At 35.8% G+C, this 23,337-nt stretch overlaps 1 protein-coding gene across 2 annotated transcripts in view; it reads left to right on the forward strand.

Moving 5' to 3' along the window:
* EXOC2 (exocyst complex component 2) overlaps positions 1–23,337 on the forward strand; it is a 137,298-nt gene that overhangs the window by 49,528 nt on the left and 64,433 nt on the right. For both annotated transcript variants that reach the window (XM_069808981.1, XM_069808982.1), the window contains exons 7-12: positions 1,475–1,555; positions 5,471–5,616; positions 5,715–5,796; positions 6,295–6,397; positions 9,976–10,094; positions 22,695–22,820. In XM_069808981.1, the coding sequence (XP_069665082.1) occupies positions 1,475–1,555; positions 5,471–5,616; positions 5,715–5,796; positions 6,295–6,397; positions 9,976–10,094; positions 22,695–22,820 (657 nt within the window). The remainder of the gene's footprint in view (positions 1–1,474; positions 1,556–5,470; positions 5,617–5,714; positions 5,797–6,294; positions 6,398–9,975; positions 10,095–22,694; positions 22,821–23,337) is intronic.

Here is a 23,337-nt window from a genome sequence, read left to right on the forward strand (position 1 = left end):
AGGGAAGCCAGTTGGTAATGACATCTCTATGTGTATGTTATATGCAGTTTGGGGTGGTAATTTAGACTAGCTTGAGTATCACCCAGTGGATTGAATTCTAGTTATCTCCTGAAGCACATTAGGTATACTCATGGAGTGCATCTTTTAGTTTTTTTCCATCTTAAAAGAATCCACTTGAGGGACTCGGGTTGCTCTGCCCATGCAAACCTCAGCAAGATAAGCTGGGACAATTGGGAGACTGGTTTCAAAACTGTATTTCTGTTTTGAACTAAAATACATTGTTACTCACTTTCTTCAGAGCACTGAGCATCACTGTTTTCAAGGGTAGCTTAGCTTTGTTTTATGCTGCTGAGAACCAGGAGGAAGCAGTAGGAGGTTTTTTAGAAGCCTTAATTTTATCTAAAGCGACAGGAACTGATAGCTGTTTGAGCTGATTTTACATATGTTAACAGAGTAAAAATTTTGAAAGAAAATCATATTTTTAAATAATCGTTTTATATATGCTGTAGCCATATATACAGGACTGCTACCTTAAAAAAAAAAAGAAAAAGAAACACTGATTTGTGCTGCTTGTACTAAACAGAGAAGAGGAGGGAAGAAAGGCTGTGTAAGAGAGGGGAAGTAGAAGAAAGGAGTATCCACACTCCATTCACTGTTCATATTTCCAGAGTGATGTGGTATAGTCAGGCAATGCTGGTAAATCTCTCCCCTCCTGAAAAAGAAATTACAATAAACCAACAAATTAATGCTGGTACTACACATTTCCATATCCATTAGTAATACCACATGGAAACAAGAATTAGGGCTTTTGGCAATTTAGGACAGGAAAAAATAGCATCTTCAAAAAAATAAAGCAAACTCCCCTCTGTTTCATGTTGTTTTGAGCAAAAGCATTGCAGTGCTTCTGTGTAATGGTTAATGCAGTGGGTCATTACAAGATAACTCTTAAATTGTGTGTTTTGAGACTGCATTTTTATAGATGAAAACAACTGGTGGGGGAGTGCTCTAACTCTCGATTTTGGGGTCATCCAAATTCTTTTTCTACCCTTTAATTGTTGGTAATTCCTTTTTGGTGAGATTAGTGTAAAAACTTTACCTTACAAAGCAAAAGTATTTTATGCTTAAATTATACTTTTCAAAATACTAAATTGAATTAACACTTGTACTACAAGATAGCTAATTAGCATTATTCTCTCCACATGTTTGTTTTTTTTTTCCTTGAGCATTACTGTCTTGTTCAAGAAGATACAGGAAGTCTGTGTCAGAGTAATGGTTAAAATTCTGCAATGTCTGGCTCTAAGCCCTGTCTTCCACTAGACCCTGCTGCCATGAAGCATGTTTGTATTTTTTTTACATCTAACAAGAAATATAACACTTTATTTTTAATTTAAAAAATGTTTAAAAGTGTCACTTTGATGTTGTGTATTCCCACCTATTAAAATGTTCTGCATTTTAACTGGACACTTTATTCCAGCAATTCATCAAAAACTGGAAGCGGATGGAACGGAAAAAGTAGAAGGATCCATGACGCAAAAACTGGAGAATGTACTGAACAGTAAGTTTTGTCCTTCCAGCAGCAACTATTTATGGACTTTAGACTTTCTAACAAGCTTTAATATCTTCCTATGAATATGGTAGAAAGTTGAAAACAGTACAGTCCCTTTTGCCTTTTCCTGTTTGATAGTAGTGATTTTAGGGTGTGATAGTACACCTTTTGAAAAAAGTAGCAGCTTTTGCCATGACTTTCAGCAGTGTTTGTGATAACAAAGAGAATAAATATCAAAATAAAGATGTTCTAAAGCATTTACTTTAAATTAATTTTGGTGGCATCTCAATTTTGAGTGGACAAAGAACACAGAGAAGCTATATGGATAGACAGAACTGTAGAAGGTTGAGTGAAGCTAAATACCAGGATTGTAAGAACTTGGAGCAAAAGAGGAAGAAAAAAAAAACCAAAACAACAAATAACAAGCTGTTTGCAATATAACAAGGTCAATTAACAGAATCTTTTTCACTGTGCTGCCATTTAGACTACTTGGAATTAGCATTCTTTTTAGAAACTTGGAAAAGCTGTCAGTACTCTTCTGTTTCTCTGTATTAGCTGTAAGGTTGCATTGAGAGAGATGGCTTGAATTTACTGCAGTTTGGTATGTGTTTCATCAGATCAAAAAAGTTACTTTTTTTTTTAATTCTGGGACTTCTGCCAAGATAATTTTACTTTGTTTCATTGTGATTTTTTTCACGGAGGAAGGGATGTTTCCCTTAGTGCTGTATCAATAAGCAGTAATGACATGCAGATAGCTGACTCAGTGTTGGAAAGTCTGAGTGTATTTTATGAAATCAAGAAAGTGACATGGAAGTTCACTGTTTTTCTTGTCTTGTATGAAGAAAGCGGTGACTGTATGTGTGTTTGTGTGGGGAGCACAAAGAAAGCAGGGGGTTTTGTGAACAGCTCCAGCTCTTTTCAGTAGAAATTCATTAATGCTCACAATAAAGGTGTAGTTTGAACATTGTTATTCCCTCATCTTGTTGCCTGGAATGCAAAAAAACTGCCAAACCCAAAAATCGCCAAAAAACCCAGAAACCTTTAAAAAACTCATGCACACTATATAAAGACTATAGTGTGTGTCTGTATGTGCAGAATATTTGATACATATAGGGCAGGAGAAAAAAGCATTTGCTGAAACTTGCCAGTGCAATCCTCAGTGCTCTGTGCTCTGTATTTATCTGCGTCATGCACCAAGCACAGATTCCTTGAAGAGCACTTTCCATTTGACAAAATTGTGTGACAGGTTTTAAATAAAAAAGCAAAAATTTAGGTCTGTGACATTTTCCTACACATACTACTATGAGACAAATCTATATATAGATATATATAGTTATATATAGTATATGTATATAATTGCTGTTTCATTTGATAAATGGTGGCTGAAATCTGTATGCAGATAATGAAGACTGTCTTTTTCAAGCTGTATCTGTAGAGGAGCTTGTGCCAGGCACTTCAGAGTGGTATTAAGTTTGGCTCTGCTGTGAAAAGAATTGGCTGCTTTTCCTCCTGGTACTTTGCAAGTCATGATGGGTGGGAGGCAGGGAAGTAAGAATACAACGGTTTAAAAAGAGTAAATAATATTATGCAAAGTGGTTTAGGATCAAAGCTTTGTTTCTTGTCTGACCATTGAAAAGCTTCCATAATCCATGAGTAACAGGGCCTGCTTTCAAAAATTACTTCAAATCTTTAGTCAAATTTCACATTTTATGGACTTGTAGGTGCATATTTTGAGAGAAAAATGGTGTTGTGAGCTTGATGACAAAGTCCTAAGAATAAGGATGTTTTCCACAGCGTCTGAATGTAAGTTAAGAGCGTGCCAAATTATTGGATTGAAATGGCATGGAATAGTAGAAGCACAATTTGGTGTTATAGGTGGAATTATAAATGTTGGAGGTTTTGCGAAATTGCTAAATTTAATTGCTAAACAAGCTATTAAATATATATTTATAAAAACATGGTGTGCTATAATGAATTTAATGAGGAGTTGCATCTCAAAGGAGTCAATCAAATTGCATTATGTGATGTTTTTGTCAGGCTCTGTGAAAGACAACTGTTAGATAACTAGCACTTTATTTTGAAGTTAAAAAAAACTGCACACAGTAGATGAATAATCTATTTTGAAATGATAATTAGTTAATATAGGACCTGAATCTTTATCCATGGATTATTTAGGTTTTGATTATTCATCATTAATCAAGGGATAAAGGTTGTTAATATAGAAAGGATTTGGAGGGGTGAGAAGGCAATAAATTTTACAATATTTTTATGTCTAAAAAGACAGACCTGGTTTGCATGAATTATTTAATTTCATTAACTAATAAGTAACTTGATATATTTCAATTTCTATGTAAAACAGAAAAAGTGCCCATAGAAAAAAAAGTAATTTACTTGAATTGAAGATTTCTACAGCAAATTAATTCAAAAAGAGATGAAGGCATGTAGTTTTAAACTAAAGACAGAAATCACTGTGTTCTTCCTGCAGTTGTCAATTACTTTTTAAAAACATTTGCATTGAATTAAAAATGCTTTGTGACTAGAACTTTAATTCCTAGATATAGTTCATTGCTTCTTGGCTGTTAAAAGAATGGACGAGAAACATATGAATTCAAACAAAACAAATGTTACTAGAAAGATTTACAAAACAAGCATTTATTATAACCTCAGGAGAAAAATCATACTTTATCAGTGGTCTGTATTTAAATGTCCAGCTAGCTCTTTTCATTGTGCATTTCTCCTTAATGGATTAAAGTATTCTATGCTAAATAGTATGCAGTAGAAATAGCTATCTTGACAAAACTTTTTTTACATCAAGGCTTCAAAATTTCAACAAAGTTTAAACATTATTTAGATATAGCAATTATTTTACAAAGACTACTTTTAACATGAGCAGGCCACCCACAGTGTTGACTAGAGAAAATGGCATGCAAGCCACCCAGCGAGACTGATGTAATTTTTTTCATCTTTGCTTAAAGTATAGTCACTAGACCAGATAATGTAGAAACTTCTACATGCAATGATCAAAAAGGCTAAAACAGTTCCACTTTTTTTTTTGTTAATTAAAAATAAGTCTTGAGCTGAAAAATGCAAATATTCACATGCAATGTAAATCTTCCCTACTATAAATGAAATTCTGTTATTCTGTGTTGGGAAATAATCCTTGTTACAAAATAGAATGCTTTTTACTCTGGATAGAAAAGGTTTTAAGGCTATATTTAATGTATTTATTGAAGAATATTCACAGATGGTATAGAAACTTAATTGCATGAAATTGTTGACTAAGGCTTGATTCTGTATGTGATGAAGCCAGTAAGACTTTTAATGCAATGTGAAGACAATTTGTATTCATTCTGTTACAGTGACCAGCTAGTTAAACTTCTTTCAGTCATACCATTGTCTCTGATTTAATCTTTGGTACTTTGAAGTGACTCGCTTAAATATCAAATTTTGTAATAATTTTAAAGACTTAGTTTGAAAACACAAAAAAATTGTTTGCAAAACCCAGTGATAACTCTTAAAGCTATGGCATTAATTAACATAATGAAATTACACTTTTCTAAAAAGAAAACTTGCTATGATTTTCCGTATCCTGAGATGCATAATTTAGTTGTAAAATGTAGACCTGGAGCCAAAGCAAACTATAAAATATCTGCAACAAAGTTAAGCATTTGAAATAGGAAAGAGTGATTGTTTTTAATTGCACAGGGGTCTTACCACATTAAAATGCTAAGTGGTTCACTTTGAAATAGTATTTCATCAGTTTTAAAATGTTAACACAGTTGAACAAAATAAGTATAAAAATTTAGCAATAATTACTCACTTGCTCTAAAAAACTTGAATGACTCATTAAAAGGAGGAAAATCTGTATGTCATTTGAACTGATTACTTACTCTACTTTTTCTTATTTTCATCCTTTTTAAATAGGAGCCAGTAACACAGCAGATACCTTATTCCAAGAAGTGCTGGGTCGCAAGGACAAAGCTGATTCAACGAGAAACGCGCTTAATGTCCTTCAGCGTTTTAAATTTCTTTTCAACCTTCCCTTGAATATTGAAAGAAATATCCAGAAGGTATAATCCTTTAAAAATACTTTTCTGTTTGCTGAAATTAGCCTGTTAACTTTTTATTGACAAATATAAATGTTTGGATTTTTTTGTGTTTTTTTAAGGGAGATTATGATGTGGTTATTAATGACTACGAAAAAGCCAAGTCACTCTTTGGAAAGACAGAGGTTCAGGTATTCAAAAAATGTAAGATACGGGTTCTGTTATTTGCTTCTTTTTCTTTTTTTTTACCTTAAAGACTTTAAAGCACATAGTAGTCTAAAGAGCTTTATGTGGCTTTTATATGGATTTTAATCCATTAAAATTACAGATTTATAGGAACCAATTACTCTAAGCAATATTTCTGGCAAGTTTTTTGAGTGAGGTAAATATTACAAAATGTGAAATCACAGCCAATTTTATTTATTAAGGCTTGGTATTACTGTACATAAGAGTTACAGTACTTAAAATGTGACTTTGGGTATCTCTCACTGGCATGTTGTTGGAAAGACTTCAAAGTCCAATTTTCTGTTGTTGTAGAACTGTTGTATACAAAATTTTCAGATGTGGCTTGTTATAAAATGAGTTATATTGATTTCCACATTAACTCCAGAAGTGTCTGGTGTCCTAGAAAAATAACATAATTTTCCATTCATACCGCTGCTGAAGGCACACACTGGGTTTATTTCCTCTCCCTACTTCTAGATTATGCTGAAGTTGAAACCAGAATTGAAGCTCTAAGAGAACTTCTGTTAGATAAGCTGCTTGAAACTCCATCAACGTTGCATGATCAGAAACGTTACATAAGGTAATCATTTGACTAGTGTCTTCATCAGACATATGGTGTTAGATGTGTACTTAAATCTGTTTCCTAAATAGGGTAGTAAATATTTTTACTATGGTCTAAATACTAATTTTAAGGCTGTAAGTAGAGTATTTTGAGATTTTGTGATTATATAAATAATGGCAATGGATTGGTACTTGATTCTTTATTGAATGATTGAAAAACAGTTCTTGAATGAGAATAATTTAATGAAGGATAATTGAGATTTGAATTTAAATTTTTAAAATCTTTAACGCATGTTTAGATTCTGCTGCTTCCTCTAAACCATCATATTGCAAGCTGCATCTGAAATGATCACTCACAGGTTGCAGATCTGTGTCAAAGTAGATTCCTTATTAACTTGTCTTACACTTCAGCTTGACTTGGTGTTGAAATGGAATTATCCTGAGTCAGATAATAGGTTTTAATCCAGACTGTTGTTTAAATTTGGGGTTGGCTCTTTTACTATTCAGTCTAAGTAATGTGGTTCCTTTGTATTTCATGAATGCGAACCAGTTCCCCAGTTTTCATTGAAATTCCTAGGTTTTCTGTCATTCACAAAGCCGATGTTGAAGTCTGTTGTAGGCATGCTGACCTGAGTCGGTTGGACCTTCTTCTACTGGTAGACCTTAACGTGCTTTAAAGTCCTTGGAGCCAAACTTTAGAGTGCTCTGGAATATTTGATGGCTTTACTTAGAAAGCTTTTGAGTTTTGGACATTACGGTTGTGGTTTAAGCCCAGCCAGCAACTAGGCACCATGCAGCCACTTGCTTACTCCCCACCCCCTTCAGTGAGATGGGGAGGAGAATCGGGGCAGGGGGGGAGTAAAACTCGTGGGTTGAAATAAGATTGATTTAATAACTAAGGTAGAATAAAATGTAATACTAACAATAATAATAATAATTGTAATGAAAAGGAATACAATAAAATAAAAAAAAAAAAATTAAAAACACCACCACCCTCCAAAAACCCCAAACCAAAGAACCCACCAAGAAAAGACAAGTGATGCACAATGCAATTGCTCACCACCCACTGACCAATGCCTGAGCAGCGGTCCGTGCCTCCTGGCCAACTCCCCCCAGTTTATACACAGAGCATGACATTCTATGGTATGGAATATCCCTTTGGCTAGTTGGGGTCAGCTGTCCTGGCCATGCTCCCTCCCAGCTTCTTGTTACACCTGCTTGCTGGCAGAGCATGGGAAACTGAAAAATCCTTAACTTGGGATAAGTGCTACTTAGCAACAACTAAAACATCAGTGTGTTATCAACATTATTCTCACACTAAATCCAAAACACACTGTACTAGCTACTAAGAAGAAAATTAACTCTATCCCAGCTGAAACCAGGACAGTTACTAGGGTTCCTAGTGTGGCTTGACATTCTCAGTGCTTTTTTCAGTTACCTTAAAAGATGTAGACCAAATGCACTGTGTGAGAAGCATTCTTAAAATTTTGACACCTGCATGAGGTCTTCGATGTGTTGTATGCTCACCAGGCCCAGTCGCATAGGAAAAAGTACAGTATTGATATCTTGGGTCCCTTTGTTATGTTAGTTTATGAAGACAATGACCAGTATACGTTTATGCAGAGTGCTTCTCATTCGTCTGGGTGCTACATAAAATATTGCCTATTTATTGGAACTGTGTTTTAAGTTTTGTGTCTCTGAAGAAGGCACTACTGTTTCCTTTCTAGGTCAATCTTGAAAACCTTAAAGAGCAGCTTCTTTATCTAACCAAGTCTTATGACCAGTTCTAAGGAAGAATCAGAGTTGTATATGTGTTTGATTCTGGTGTAGGGGTTTTTTTAGTTTTTCTCTAGCCCCTTACCTTGAAGCATTTAATCTTTAAAAATATCCCAGCCTATGTTAAAGCGGACTGTGCTAATGTAACTACCAAATGTATTCCGCATGTAGAACAGTATAATGAAGAAGAACAGGGGGTGGACAAATATGGAATAATTTAGTTCTAATGTATTAACAGAATCCCAGCATACAAAGCGATTAAATTAGTTTTACTACTCTAGATATGCTAATGTGGTTATACTAGTGTAAATTTTTTGGAGGCAAGGTGTGAAGAAAGTTTTCTTCAGAGCACTTCAGATAAGAGCAAATAAACAAAATCCTAGTTTTAAAATTATTTGCATAAAACCTGCTTTTTTTTTATGAGGGTTTTTTTCCTTGATATGTTTGTTTTGTGTGTCTCCAGTGTCTAAGGCTGAGTAAGACCTGAAATACTGTGGTTTTCCCCCTCAGGTATTCAGTGTTTATCTCCATAATTAGGCTTCAATTCATATTGTCCTCTCATTTTATTATGGTATTCACACTAATAGTTATTTTATACTGTTCAGAAACAGTTTACCATATCACTTAACAGCCAAGTAGATGTATTTTTTTCCAAGACTAGTGGTAATTTTATTTTATTTTGTGCCTAAGCAAAGACTAAAGTCCCCCTTAACACCGAGGAAGGCTTTGAGCTTATAATTTATAAATGTCACCCTGTCAAAATGGTTGGTTGTGCAATGTTCTCATCCATCCAACCAATCCTACTTTGACAGTTTGGTTTTTGTTCAACTGTAGACAGTTCTCAAAGACAGAATTTTGCAACAGAGTCCTAATTAACATTAGGTATTATTGTAGTAATACAGCTTTTGTGGAGGAGTTAAACATTCCCTGCACTACTTAAGATACTAAATCAATGTACTTCACCTTGAGCATCCTGAACTTTTTAATCTGTCCCAAGCCTCATTAATACAGAATGTAATGAAGCACATTAAATAGTAGAGCAGCTACTGCTTTTTTGAAAATACTCTTTTGAAAGTACTGTCATCAGATAGTCTTGAATACCATACGTTAGATTGTATTACTTCTGTGTTCTCTTTGAAATCACAACAGCTGGCTTCTAATACTCCTCTCTGCCTAAAGACAGAGGGTGTTTTGCTTCCGCATATTAGAAGCCCTAATTATTTTTATTATCTCTCCCTGCCTCCCACTTTTTTTTTGTTTTGTTTTCCCCAGACTGTGTGTGCTCATCCTAATGCAAAAAACAAACCCAGGAGTTTGTTTTATATTGTTTGTGCTTGTTTGTGCTAAAATTAATGAGCTGCCAAAAATTAATTCCTTCTGTATTTACTTGTTAAGGTTACATGATGATACAATCAGGACATGTAAAGTGGGAAGAAAAATACCATACTTCATGTTCTTGAGATGTCATCACTGATTCCAAGTGAAACATGAAGTACTGAACAGCAACCTTGACAGATAAAGAGCTTGGTTTCCCAAGTACTTTAGTAGATGCACAACTGAAAATACATATTAATGTGATAATATATACGGTTTTGTTTATTTCTACAAGTTTTTTTGATGAATTTTGCCTCACTAAATGAGGAGGGGAGAATGCCAAGACTTGCATTTGCATTGGGTATGAGTGTATCTTAACAACTATTCTTGAATTTTTAAAATTATGTAAAAAAAAAAAAAAATATTTCTTCATACATCTTTGGTCTGTTTTAACGAGGCCTTCAGTGTGTCAAGTCAGAGCTGTGATTTTTGGACTGGGTTTTACAGATATCTTTCTGATCTTCATGCGCCTGGGGACCCTGCTTGGCAGTGCATTGGTGCTCAACATCAGTGGATTCTGCAGCTCATGCACAACTGTAAAGAGAGCTATGTTAAAGAACAAAAAGGCAAGAATATATTTTTGTATATATATATATATTTGACACTTAGGAATTTGGCATTGCCTTTTATTTGACAAGTTTTAGTGTACAAATGATATTTGGGGGTTTTTCGCATCAATTTTGATAGCTTTTTACAAAGTTGAATACTGACTTGTATTTTTTTTTCTTTATTATAAAAACAAAACAGCAGTTGGAGTTTTCTTTGTGTTTAACTTACAACTTTTAAGCTCTTTACATGGGAAAAGCATTAAATATCAATCATCTATCTAAAGTTTACTGTCCTCTCAAAATAATTCTTTGAGGTTACATGAAGTTTGGACTGTTGTCTGAATCTGCCATTAGATTTCTTTAGCACAAGATATGCCGTTAGTATGTGGATATGCAGGGCACTGGTGCATAGTGGAATAATGTGTAATCTCTTGATATGCAGTGAATGATAATATGGTGTTCTCATGTTCTTTGTTCGTGTGCAGTTTCAAAATTTAGATTATACTGTTCGAGCGCAGACCTGTGAGCTAAACAAATGGGATATATAGACAATGTTATATTAAGACCAATACGAATGCTTAGTTCTTGCTTTCAGGGGTGGCAGCAGCTTAGCTATCAGTTTACATGATCCATCACATTAGTGTATTTTCAAAAGGGAATAGGTGGGAGGCTACGGGCCTGGCATTTCTAGTAGTAAAATCTGAAAACTGGATTTTCAAACTAGAAAATGGCAAGTAGTGTCTTGTTTCTCAAGAAGTCTTATGGAGTTTGCTGCTATTTCTGAAATGAGTAGGCATATGGGAATCTGGTCTCTCTTGGCTTATAGGTAACTTCCATATTTAGTGTTAGTGCATGTGTGTACCAAACCAAATAAGGTGTTCTATTCTGAGAAACCATAAAAATTTTACTAAGTTGGATCTGCTGCAGAAATGTGCTGTAAAATTGCTGCAGGAGGCTTCAACTCTCCTTAGCAGAGGTTACAATATCAGGTATAGAGTTCACAGGGTGCATCACATATGACAGTGATGTCAGTAAGTTTAGCTTAAAGCATGCACAGACTGTCTTTGATCTACAACACGGTGTGAAGTGCTGTGGGACCTGCTGGAACACCAGGTTAGTTTCTTGGCCTCTTGGTCAAAATTCAGAATGTTTCCAAAACCTCCCCATTTTCCCTCCTCGTCAAAACCCTGAGACACCACGACCACCACCCCTGCAACATACAGCTATCAGGAGCAAAACTCGCTTGTAAAAACAGCCATGGTTAACAATTCTAAACTTTCTTTTTCTCCCTCTCGCTTGCAAAATGTTATATAGCCATCTCTCGGCTTCTTAGCAAGAAAAATAGGGGCACGAAGATACTAAGTGCTCAACGCTTTTTTTAGTAGTCTATATAATTCTGATATGCAGGCTCCAGTAAATGAATGGAAAATGTGTCTATAAATTCCTAGGCTTGTCTTGAAAATCTCAACCTGTTTGGTGTTTTTCTTGCAACAAATCTGCTTACCTCAGCCTTAATATCAAAGGGGCTATTATGTTAGCAGCTTTGTTTGGCTCACAGAAGAGGGAATTTAAATAACTTGAATGTCCAGTAAATGCATGTATTAGTTAATATTTAGTGCATGTATGAAACAAATACTAATATATTATCACTTTTATTAAAAAGCTCATCAAATTTCAATAGTTTTCTTCTAGCCTTTTATGTGGTCCTTACTGATGTAGTTTTTGTACGTTGTAGATTTTTTTACAATTGTAAAATACTCAAGAATTGATCCTAGTTGATGGAATTTTTCACTTAGCATCTAGTAGGACAAAGGAAGGTTGCTAAAAGTGATTTTTCCTTTCCATAGATCTTTAATTTTGGCATATACTAGATGGGAGAAGGAAAAAAGAAAACTTAGAAGAATTGGTTTTAACTGCCAAGTAGTTACAATGCTGATTGTGATCAGAGACATGGAATGTATTTTAATCTACTTTAATAGATGTATGCTTTTCAAACAGGAAAAGTGTGGGGTTTTTACTCATAGATATCAAATCGGTTATGCAAGACTGAGGAATCTAATCAAGTTAGAAATGTGGTTTGTATGTTCCTAAATTCACAGGCTATTTTTAAGAGAAAATAGTAATAAATTTTCAAACATTAAAGTACTCCACTTAATCTTTTTTGGAAGCATGTTTTATTTTGTATATCAAGCATTTGGAGGAAGAGGTGGGTCATAAGGCTGATACTCTAATGAAAAGGGCATTAAAACTTTTTCTAGGTTTCCCTTTTCAACAGGGATAATAGACATTGTTTCTAGCTGATGGTAGTCTGCATATGCTGCAATAAGCAGCCAGCAATTACAGTTCCACCTTGAACATACCAACAATTTCTGGCTATTCTTAGCTTATTTCTTCTGCTGACTGTGAATCTGTTGGTTCAAACTGAGTCAAAACTTTTCAGCATAGTAAACTTAAACCTCAGTAGCAGACTGCATCTATTTTTGCATTTGTGCACAATTTTTCCACTGAATTTGTGCCAAAACATTTTGCTGCTATTTTATTAGTTTTCAAAGCAGAGCTGTGCTCTGAGTTATTGCACGTGAATTTTACTACATGAAATGGATTTGGAATTAGACGAGAGCCTTTGCTTTTCTTACCTAGAAAAGTCTTTTTTGAAAACTCTATTAGGCATTCTGGACAGGATTTTTGTAGCTGATTGTCAAACAGTAATTCTCAAAGAATTTGTTTGCTGGCCATGATGTGTTCAGGATGGGAAGGTCATCATTGCCATTTTTTGCTAAACAAGCTAAAAACCAAACCTAAGTGAATTCTAAGGAGAACTTACTCCAAATTCAGTCACTGATATGACAAGCCAACAGTGTACTCTGGGACAGAATTGTTCCAGTTGTCTCCACACTGCTAGGGGGCTGACCCTTTAGTCATTACAACTTAAATAATTTCATTTTCTTTTTTAGAAATAGCATCTTCTTCTGTCTTCTTTAAGAGATTTAGTGACACATAATCTCATCCAGGCCACTAGTAATGGCACTCAGGACAAATTCCCAATATTGACAAGAAGTAAATCTACTTTTCTACCTCCTTTGTAGGTTCTTTATCTTTGTCTGATGATTGCCTTTATTAATAACTATACTTTAAAGGCCCTTCTAAGCATAGTTGAAAAGTGCAAGCTAATATACATGCTGAGGTGGCTGAAGGTGCTATCAGAAAATTGTGTATTAGAGATGTATTTAAATACATGTTTATTTTGGTTTTATATCTAAGTATATATTTTTGATCTGAGTGTGACTCCTTCACTCACAGTAGTACTATCACATGAAAAGTTTAAAAGAAAAAAAAAAGCCACTGTGCTTGGATATTACTAGAGATTAACTCCTTTTTGTAGAAATACTCGGCAGTTGTAAGCACATCCTAAAACTGTGAAGTATCATAGCATAGTACAATCTCTGCAGGCTTAAAGAAGAAACTCTGGCAAGTTTACAGGGTTGTAATGGTCTTGGAGTGCTCTCCTGGAATTTGTTTCAGGGGTTAGCAGAAGTCCTATGTGTTTCAAATACTGTCTGTTTTCAGTTAATCCAACTTGTGTTAATATTATTTCCAAAAACTGAAAGGTGAATCAAGCTGTGCTAAGCTTTGTCAGATAATCTGGCGGTGTGACTTAAAGGCTGACAACTACCAACAGCAAATTATTCAATTGGATGTTTCCTTTGATTTTAATAGACAATTATTAATCGTAAAAGATGTGGTAATCTGATCATTAGTTAATTGGTTGCATTTATTTCAATGGGTACAAGTAGGATGGGGAATTTTCTCAAGTCCTGTGTATGAAGTACGTTACAGCAGCATTTTGGAGTGTATTTCCCTTGAATATCTCTGTATGCGTATTAATGTACTGCTTCCCCGCAGTTTAAACAACCCTGTTGGTTTGCTGATTAGTCTTGAATTATGTAGATTAATGTTTCCTTACATGCTCAGTTACGGCTGTTGTTACCCATCATTGCCTTTAGCCTATCTTATCTCTTGCTCTGTATAGCCATAGCAGATTTTGAGGTTAAAAAAAAATATGCAGGCACGTGATGCTCATATTATGAGAAACTGTTGGAATCCAAGCCCACCTGTTTTACGGAGTGAGTGAATATGACAGCAGCTCAAAACTTCTCCTGCTCTGAAGTACTCTGAAGTATGAGCAGCCAGGACAAAGAGACCAAACAGCATAGCCGAAGTCTTAGTAGAAGCATGAGGCAGTACAGGGGATGTCCAAATCATAAAGCTCCCATGCTTGTGTCCTTACATTAAGGTGTTCTCCTGCTTCTCTGATGGTCAGATTCTTCCATTAAAGGTGCAGCTGTAGATACGGGACCTATGTGCAGCTGACTAGAGCTCTAGCTCTGCTGACATATGGAATGCCTGGAAATATATGTGTGTATTAACTTTTTATGTTTTGTTTAATGTATCTGCCTTACTAATGGAATAGGCAGTTGTGCTTTCTTATTGTTTTCGAAACTTTTTTTTATGATTGTGAAGTTATTTCCTGAAGCATTGATGGATTCCTTTTATAAATCTGGTCACATCACACTGTTGCTGCCCACTGGAAGGATATGAAGTAGGCAGAGTCCGTTTGCTGCGGTTACTATGTAGATATGTCAGAGAGAGGGAAATGCATGAGACTGAATAGACAGGGAAAAGAGCATTTTTTGAAGGCTATGAATATAAAGCTTAACATGGAAGAGCACTATGCTCACTCAAAACTTTCTTAAATCTCTAGCAAGAGATAGTTGAATGATAAATTGAATTCTGCTGGTATTTTATGCCTTGTATTTGCTAAAGTCTGAATTGCTGCTTCTGAACTTTGAACTTATGATTTGTAAAAATCTGGGGACTTTCAAACCTGGATAGTGACTTTCAAACCTGGATAGTGACTTTCAAACCTGGATAGTGACTTTCAAACCTGGATAGTGACTTTCAAACCTGGATAGTAAATGGTTTCCTTCAATTAAGTTTTTACATATTTGTAATTTTTAACTTTACTTGGCAATTCCCCTATTATTAGGGTGTAATTGTAGTTTTTCGCTATGGTTTATGCTTCCCAGACTTGTTGGAGTACAGGAAACATGGGGGATATAATGATGTAAAAATGACATGAAAATAAATGTAAATAAATGAGGTTTAGTTTAAAATTTGCCTGGGGCACTGGGCAGATAGCCAAAATGAGTTAGGCAATGGGATTCTTAATATGAGTATCAGGGAAAGAAGCTATGGAGGTTAAGACTGTTTTCTGTGTGGCCAGTGGTTATTTGCTTAGACTTTAATAGTGGCTTAGTAGGTTTCATGATCCTTTGAGCTAAAATGGATAGGGACTCTAATCCAGTTATCATCAAACTGACTGAAAAAGTCTTCATTTCTTAACAGGTCTTTCTGAGATATTATGTAACATTATTGCAAATAATCTATCTGTTAATACCCTTTACAAACTAAAACTGTAAATGAAAACGCTAACACAGTTGTGTGTGATCTTTCTGCTGTACTTCAGGTTGCAAAATATATAATATATGACCCGTTAAAGTTCCCAGCATGGCAACAGCTCTTGAAAGGGGAGTATACTAGTTCAGTCATTATGATTTTTATTGTAGTTCTTATTGCTGGAAAAAAAATACGATTTTTGCAGTACTCAAGAGTATGATGCACAGCTCTCCATATATTGTAAAAAAAACTGCAGGGTTTTTCTCTGCCAGAGTAACAGCAGCTGTATGTAGCGTGAAGGAGGGAGATGGATGCTTAGACCATGTTGCTCTTTCTTCTGTGCCACACTGAGATTCTATTCACCTTGCAATGAATGATCCATCTTTGTTAGATCAGACAGGCCAGCAAGGCTTGTGTCAAAAGGGCCTTTTCAATTTGTTATCCTAGCAGCTGGTTCTCTTCCATTGCCTTTGCTTACTGTACATCTGGAAGAAGACTTCTTGCAGCTGGGAGCCATTTCATGTCTAAACCACATCCCCTGTCCATAGCAGAAATACCCTTTTGACAGCAGATGTCAAGCAAACCCTTAATAGGTTATTAATTAAAAAAAAAAGAATAAAAATTGATCAGTACAAAGTCTGACACTGGGTTTGTTTTCCACTTTTACCACCTGTATCTGTAACTTTGCTGTTATGTAGAATTTTTAGTAGAATCTGACACGTTCAGAAGTGCAGGGGGCATTCTTATTTAATAATTTAAATAATATTTAAAGTATTATAAAGACAGTAAATATTGCAATTAAAAAGCAGCAGAGGTAGTTTAAAATCAAAATTGAAAAGATGAGTAGTATTGAAGATAAAGTGAAACTCTTCTGTGGCCAGAATTTTACCTTGGTGTCTGCTCCAGTCTTTTAAGTTCTTATTCGGGCAATTAAGTAAAAGCAGGTTGTTTTCAACATTGCTGAAGATCTTAATGTCCGCTGGTGCATTTTACTAGTGCTAGTAAAATGACGTCATTTTTATTTATGTGCTGAACTTGAGGTGTTTGGCTCTTGCTTCGGTATTTTTTGGCCTGCAGGACTGACAATAAGGCTTACCCTTAGGCTGTGAAATACTTACACCACCACTAGAAATAATTAGTCCAATTACCCTTTTTGTGGTAAACTGAAAAATAGTTTCAGGTTAAATATATTTAGTATAACAAAGACTAGCCTTAAGACTTAAAAAAGCATTCATTTTTAAATGTATTCCAAACATGTTTTTTCCATAGAGTGCAGCAATATTAATCTTCCGCACTCATATCTCTGCTAGAAATACAACATTTTCTTCTTGATCATTTAAAAATGTCAGATTCCTAATAAATGTAAGGTTAGAAAGAAAAAGTATTCAAGAAAAAGAATAAAATGCAGTCATTCATCTGTTGAGCAGGTTAATTTTTCGGTAATTTCTCCTGCTCGCCTAATTTCTTGCCTAGACAAACTGAAATTCTCAATGCGGTGTCCTTGAAAGGAATCTTATCCTGGTTGTGTCAGTGCGGGCTCCAGGCACTGTGTGTTTGGTCAACAAGCAACAGTGGGTGGTCAGGCTGTAGCACAGGACAAGGGCCCGCTGTGCACAGGAAAAAATGTTCAAAGGTGTTTAAGGGTGGTAAGGAAGTCTGCTGCCCTTCAGAGAGTCCAGAGGCTATAGATCAGCCTTCCCTCGCTATTGTAGCCTGTGAGAAAAGTCACTCTAAGATACATAATGGATGAAAGAATACAGTAACTGTATTCACCTGGTTGCACATCTGTAGGGTCTTTTTTATTAATCTAATCTTGCTCATATACATGCTGTATATGAACAAGTCTGTGTAATGACTGATGTTTGACTTACCATGGAAAATCGCACTGAAAAACTACTCAGCCTGAGGTTGGTCACTTGTTAACAATTTTCTTTATTACTGCAAAAAGTACCAGCACTATATTATCTCCTGATTGACCAATAGCTTTTGTAAAAACCTTTAGCTGAATGTCACATAAGTGATGCACAGGGCTGGCAGAATTGCGGAGTGACTGAGGCTGGCTTACAGAAGGGAGGTGAGAGATGTGTGACTCCCATGAGAAACCTCTGCCTGTTAGACTGCGAGGGGAAAAAAAAAATGAGCAAAGTTGTGGAGCAATGGATATTGCAGAATAATTTTTACACTCAGTTTGGTAATAGTTTTGAAATGAGAACTTAAAGCTGCTTTTAAAGACTTAAATCATTGACTGGTTTGCAGATCATGGAAAAAAATCTATTTTAGGAAAACTTCACATTTTTTTTTTTTACTGAGGCTGCAACATGCTGCCTGCAGGTAATGCCTGCAGGTAACATCTCAAAAAATGGGGTCAAGGTATGTACATGAGCCATAGGTACTGCAGGCACATAAGTACCCGGTAGCAACTCCACTAGTGATAAAATTAGAGGAAACCTGCAATTAGGGGTCAGCACAGGTGGCTTTCGATTTACAGAAAGTGAAAGCACAAATTAAATAAATGACCTCAAAAAGCATTGCACTTTTTTTTTCCCCAGATCCTTATTTTGGTGACATCTTACCGCACTAGAACAGAAGAGGTCTGAACAAAACCGTTGAACTATTTATATTTCACACAGTCTCTGAATGTTTTTATTTCATTCTTCGTACGTTTTAAAATATCTGTGCACAAAAAGTTGAAACCCAGTAAAATCCTTTTTAGAAAAAGCCATGTTAAGATCCTTAAAGCTTCTTATTTGATCTTCTCATGATTTTAGAAATGTAAGTGTAATAAGGCTTTAATTATACATCTGGTTTGTCATGACCATTTGGTGGAAGAACAGAATGTAATACATTTATTTTTCCTGTGTTTCCTTGGTTAAATATACAGTTGGCACGGGAGTCACTGACAGATATGCTCCATGTACATGCTGTATTTTGGAAAAAAAACCCCAACCTTCTGTAACTTCAAAGATGCGGTATATTTAAAAAAAAAAAAAAAAATCTGCCAGGAATGTGTTGCTCATGCTGTTTATACAACATCTTAAAACCTGCGAGGACAGTAAAAAGTTAATTTCTTGAAACTTTAGTTTGTTCCTGTCCTATATTCAGGATCTAAGAATGTAGAAATAGTACACAAATCAAATAATGAATAGGCAGTAAATTATTATTTGGGTAGTTTATTTTATAAATATTATTGTCTAAAGTCCATACTAATGCTAGTTCATTGTATTACTATGACACTAAATTTAAGCTGCTGGCTCCAGAGTGGAAACGAGTTGGGATGGAGAAAAATTGTTTGTACGTTAACGCTTCACTTTTTTACAAAATGTATGCATTAGTGTGCAGTCTTCAAGCGCTATCTTCTGGTCGGGTGAAAGCAAAATCAGTTTTGCTAATGTAGTCCAGATGTTTATTAGTCCTGAGGGTATATGTGCTGTTGTAGTTCCCTGCTGCTGTGTTATACTTGCTTGTAATGCTAGACAACCAATTAAGAAATTAGTTCATGTTAAACTTTCTTTTCCTGGTATGGCTGCAAACTGATGATGTGGTTTTTCTGGTGGAACAAGAGAGTATTCTTTACATGTTTTCTGTTACTGGTGAATATATAAACCATTTGGGCGGCATGGGGTTAGTGTATCAGCAGCAATACAGAATTTTCAGGTTTTCAGCTACCTCAGGCTAAATGGTTTTAATTGAACTAATTCACGTTAAGATGTTTTGGTAAGTGTGTCTGGTTTTCTTAATTCTGAGGTTTAATGGGTACTGTCATTTTTAGAAACCATCTGTTTACAAGAAATTCCTCATATTAACAAGGTATTTGAAGGGTGAGAGCCTAAATTCTATGTGAAGACATTGAAGGGGGAAGTTTTGGTGTGTCATGGCTTTTTCTAATTGTTTTTTTGAAGATAACATTGCTGCACTTCTGGATTTTTGGTTCTGGTTTGGTTTTTTACATGTTTTAACTAGCAATGCCTGTGACAATTCTGATTTGTCTTTGGCATACATTTTTTTTTCACCCCAATAAAATGCAGATATGTAGAATCTCAGAGTCAATTCTTATCCAAGCCCAAGAACTATGCAAGGCACTTAAAATTTCTCAGGGTCTTCTATATAATGTTCTTTTTATTCTGGGTAGAATCTCTGTAAGATATTGAAGCATGGTTTTTTTAATCTGGAGAGGGAGAAATGGTTTTTGTTTTACTTCATTCTGCAGGCTTGCTGGAACACTTTCACAGAAGTTAATGTTATAAATTTGTAATAATAAAGATATGTTTTAGAAGTCATAGGTGTTTAAATCGTAGATGCACAAGATGTGTGACCTTACACAGATCTCTGTTACATGGGCAGTTGCATAGTATGTGTCCATAATTAACTATTTCCACTTGCAGCATCTGTACCTACTTTAAAAGCTTCTGCTAGCTTTAGGTTTTGTCCTTATTATTCTGTATCTCTAGTTCATTCAGGAGGAAAAGTCTTTCCCCAAATTCATGTTCAAACTCATTGTAGAACTTCTCAATGGTGGTAGTGGATAATATACTTAAGTGACTGTAGCAGAGTCCATATTGCTGAAAACTCATCAATTTTAAAGGTGTCATAAAGACACATTGTTTTTAATAAGTGGTGTAGGATTTAAATAGTCAACAGAATGATAGAACAGGCTAAAGATAGCCCAGATGGGTTCACCAAGTCTGTTAATGCAGTGTCTGTCGTAATTGTGAACTACACAGCAAATGGATCTTTTTACTTAGGTGTTTTATAATGTGAACAGTAATAAGATGAATGGAGGAACTGACAGTTAGCTCAATAATGACAATGCTTCAGTGAGGCCACAGTGAAAGGCCACAGGAAATCTCTTTAAAAGCAGTTAAAGAATTATGGGAGGAAGAACTTCTTTCAAAAGGAACTAAAACTCAATGCTGTCACCTATTGGAAGTTTGTGAAAAGTTTCACAATACTTAATATTGCTCTCTAAGCCACAGCTGTTGAAGTAAAGTGACTAGGCACATCTTTACTGCCATACTGGTCTGACAGCAGCATAAATTCAGAATAAATATTCTCCAAATCCCTTTTACTTTGTGTTACTCTTGAATCTGAGCATTGCAATGTTGCAGCTGGTGCTCTTACTGTGTGGCCTTTCCGTTATTTTAAGTGAATGTAGGTATTGATGGAAAAGATCAAGCAATATAAACTCAACACCAAGATTCTCACTACAAAATTCAGCATGAATTACCAGGAGAGGTTTCATCTCGATATAAGAAAGAAATTTTTTTTTTTTTTTTCTCCTGTGAGAACAATCGATCACTGGAGCAACCTCTGCAGGGATGTGGTAGAGTCTTCATTGTTGGAGGTTTTCAAGACTCAAGTGAACAGGGTGCTAGATAATCTCACCTGGGCTCCCTTTTCCACAAAAGGTTGGACCAGATGATCTTTCGAGGTCCCTTCCAACCTGGATTGTTCTGTAATTCTATGAATTGTAATTAATTGAAGTTTAGCTGTTATGGCTCAGTTGGCCAATGCTGAAATCATTTTTGATGGTTAATTTCAGAAATGTATCTGTATAGTGAAACGCATGAAGCAGCAATTTAGACTTTAAGAGAAATACTGGCAATGTTACAGTACATTAAAAAATCATCATGTTCTACTCATTATGATATGGTTATTTTCCAAAATATACATTAGACTCCAAGTATCCACCTCTACCAGACTAGATCATTGCTTAGGACTTGGTAATAGTGACCTACATATGGACAGGCACCCAAGGAGAAAAAAAAATAATTATTTGGTAACAGTAACTGGTTCACTGGGAAATATTTTGTGTGTTTGTGGATATGTATAAGTGTTGAATGTTTTACAGACATGCAGAAGCATACAATGCCATTAGTTCATCTGCTTCATGATGGATGTATTGCTTCTACCTGAACTCTACCTCCCACAGATGATAAGCAGCAGCACAGGGACTATATACAGCAAGTGACGTGATATATAACAGAACTCTAAAAACGAGCGCCACAACTCTAAGAGCCAATAAATGGCCATTGTGACTAGCAACTACTAAACTAATATAATGAATGCTTGTAACAAATTAGTTTTAACATGCTCTGGTCAGATCTGTCGTTATCTCAACCCTTTGTGCCCCACCCTGTCGTGGTTTAACCCCAGCCAGCAACTAAGCACCACGCAGCCGCTCACTCACGTCCCCCACCACCACCCAGGGGGATGGGGGAAGAGAATCAGAAGTAAAAAGGTAAAACTCATGGGTTGAGATAAGAACAGTTTAATAGGACAGAAAGGAAGAAAATAATAATGATAATAATAACAATAATAAAATAACAATAATAATAAAAGAATTGGAATATACAAAACAAGTGATGCTCACCACTTGTCAACCAATGCCCAGTTAGTTCCCAAGCAGCAATTTCTGCCCCACCCCCCACCTGCCCAGGCCAACTCCCCCCAGTTATATACTGGGCATGACTTCACATGATATGGAATACCCCTTTGGCCAGTTTGGGTCAGCGGTCTGGGCTGTGTCCCCTCCTGAATTCTTGTGCCCCTCCAGCCTTCTTGCTGTCTGGGCATGAGAAGCTGACAAGTCCTTGACTTAGTCTAAATACTGCTTGGCAACAACTGAAGACATCAGTGTGTTATCAACATTCTTCTCATACTGAATCCAAGACATAACACTATACCAACTACTAGAAAGAAAATTAACTCTATCCCAGCCAAAACCAGGACAACAGGTTAAACAGCTAAGAAGTAGTTGAACACTCTGCCCTTAACTGCTTCATCTGGAGGCACAAGAAATTGTTGCTGTTGAATATTTAGACATACACCAGAAAAAAAGTGTGCCATATCACTAATGGCATAAATACGTATTTATCTATGGCTTTTAAGCAACTAATTGTAGCGTGTTACTTAAAGTAAAAACAGAGAAACATACAGACCAAAGAATGGTATTTCCCACATGGTACTTGTGGTTTTGGCTTTTCTACTGGAGTCAATAGTGGTGTTACTGAATAGCGTTTATGTAGATTAACAGACAGTCTAATGAAGCAAGACTATTGTCTTGTATCACTTCAGAATTAAATTAGAATTCCATGTGCAGCATGCAGTTCCATGTCAATTGATTTGCAAATTCATTATAACTTTTTTTTCCTCTCTCCCTAGGCAACTCATTGCTCCACAGCCCCATGTTAGACCTGGACAGTGATGTGCGTTCATCACCAATTGGCCATCTCAGTCAAACTGCTTCATTGAAAAGGGGCAGCAGTTTTCAGTCTGGCCGTGATGATGGTAGGTATCTGTTTTATTTGGAAAAATCAAAGCTGCAGTTCCCTATGTCCAGTGTGTGGTATAGTCAAGAAACCCAAACAGAAACCCACATTCTGTGTGTTTGTTTTGGTTTCTTACCGAATAAAATTCTTTCTTCTCATGCATTACCATTGCTTACTAAAGGGGTCCTCTGTGTTTTTTGCAAGCAAAGAGCATTTCATAACTGAAATCTGCTTCTTAAAATGTAGACAAGGTAATAGGAGTCTTTTTTTCTGTGAAACCAGAATTATTTTTTTTGCATACATAACCATCTACTGCCTACCACCTTTTGCTGCTCTTAAACCTTTTGCATGTGTTTGCTAAGATGACTCTCCTTGCATTTGCTCCTTCTGTGACTTCATATATATGATCCTTGTTCTCTAATTCCGTAAACCCAGAAGGGGAAACAAAAGTGTGTGACTAAGCTTGAGCAATGTGTCCACAACCAGCTGAGCCCTTGTGTGTCATATGTGTCTTCAACACCCTTATCCAAACAACT

This window comes from Haliaeetus albicilla, chromosome 21 (genome assembly GCF_947461875.1).
Source record: "Haliaeetus albicilla chromosome 21, bHalAlb1.1, whole genome shotgun sequence".
NCBI lineage: Eukaryota > Metazoa > Chordata > Aves > Accipitriformes > Accipitridae > Haliaeetus > Haliaeetus albicilla.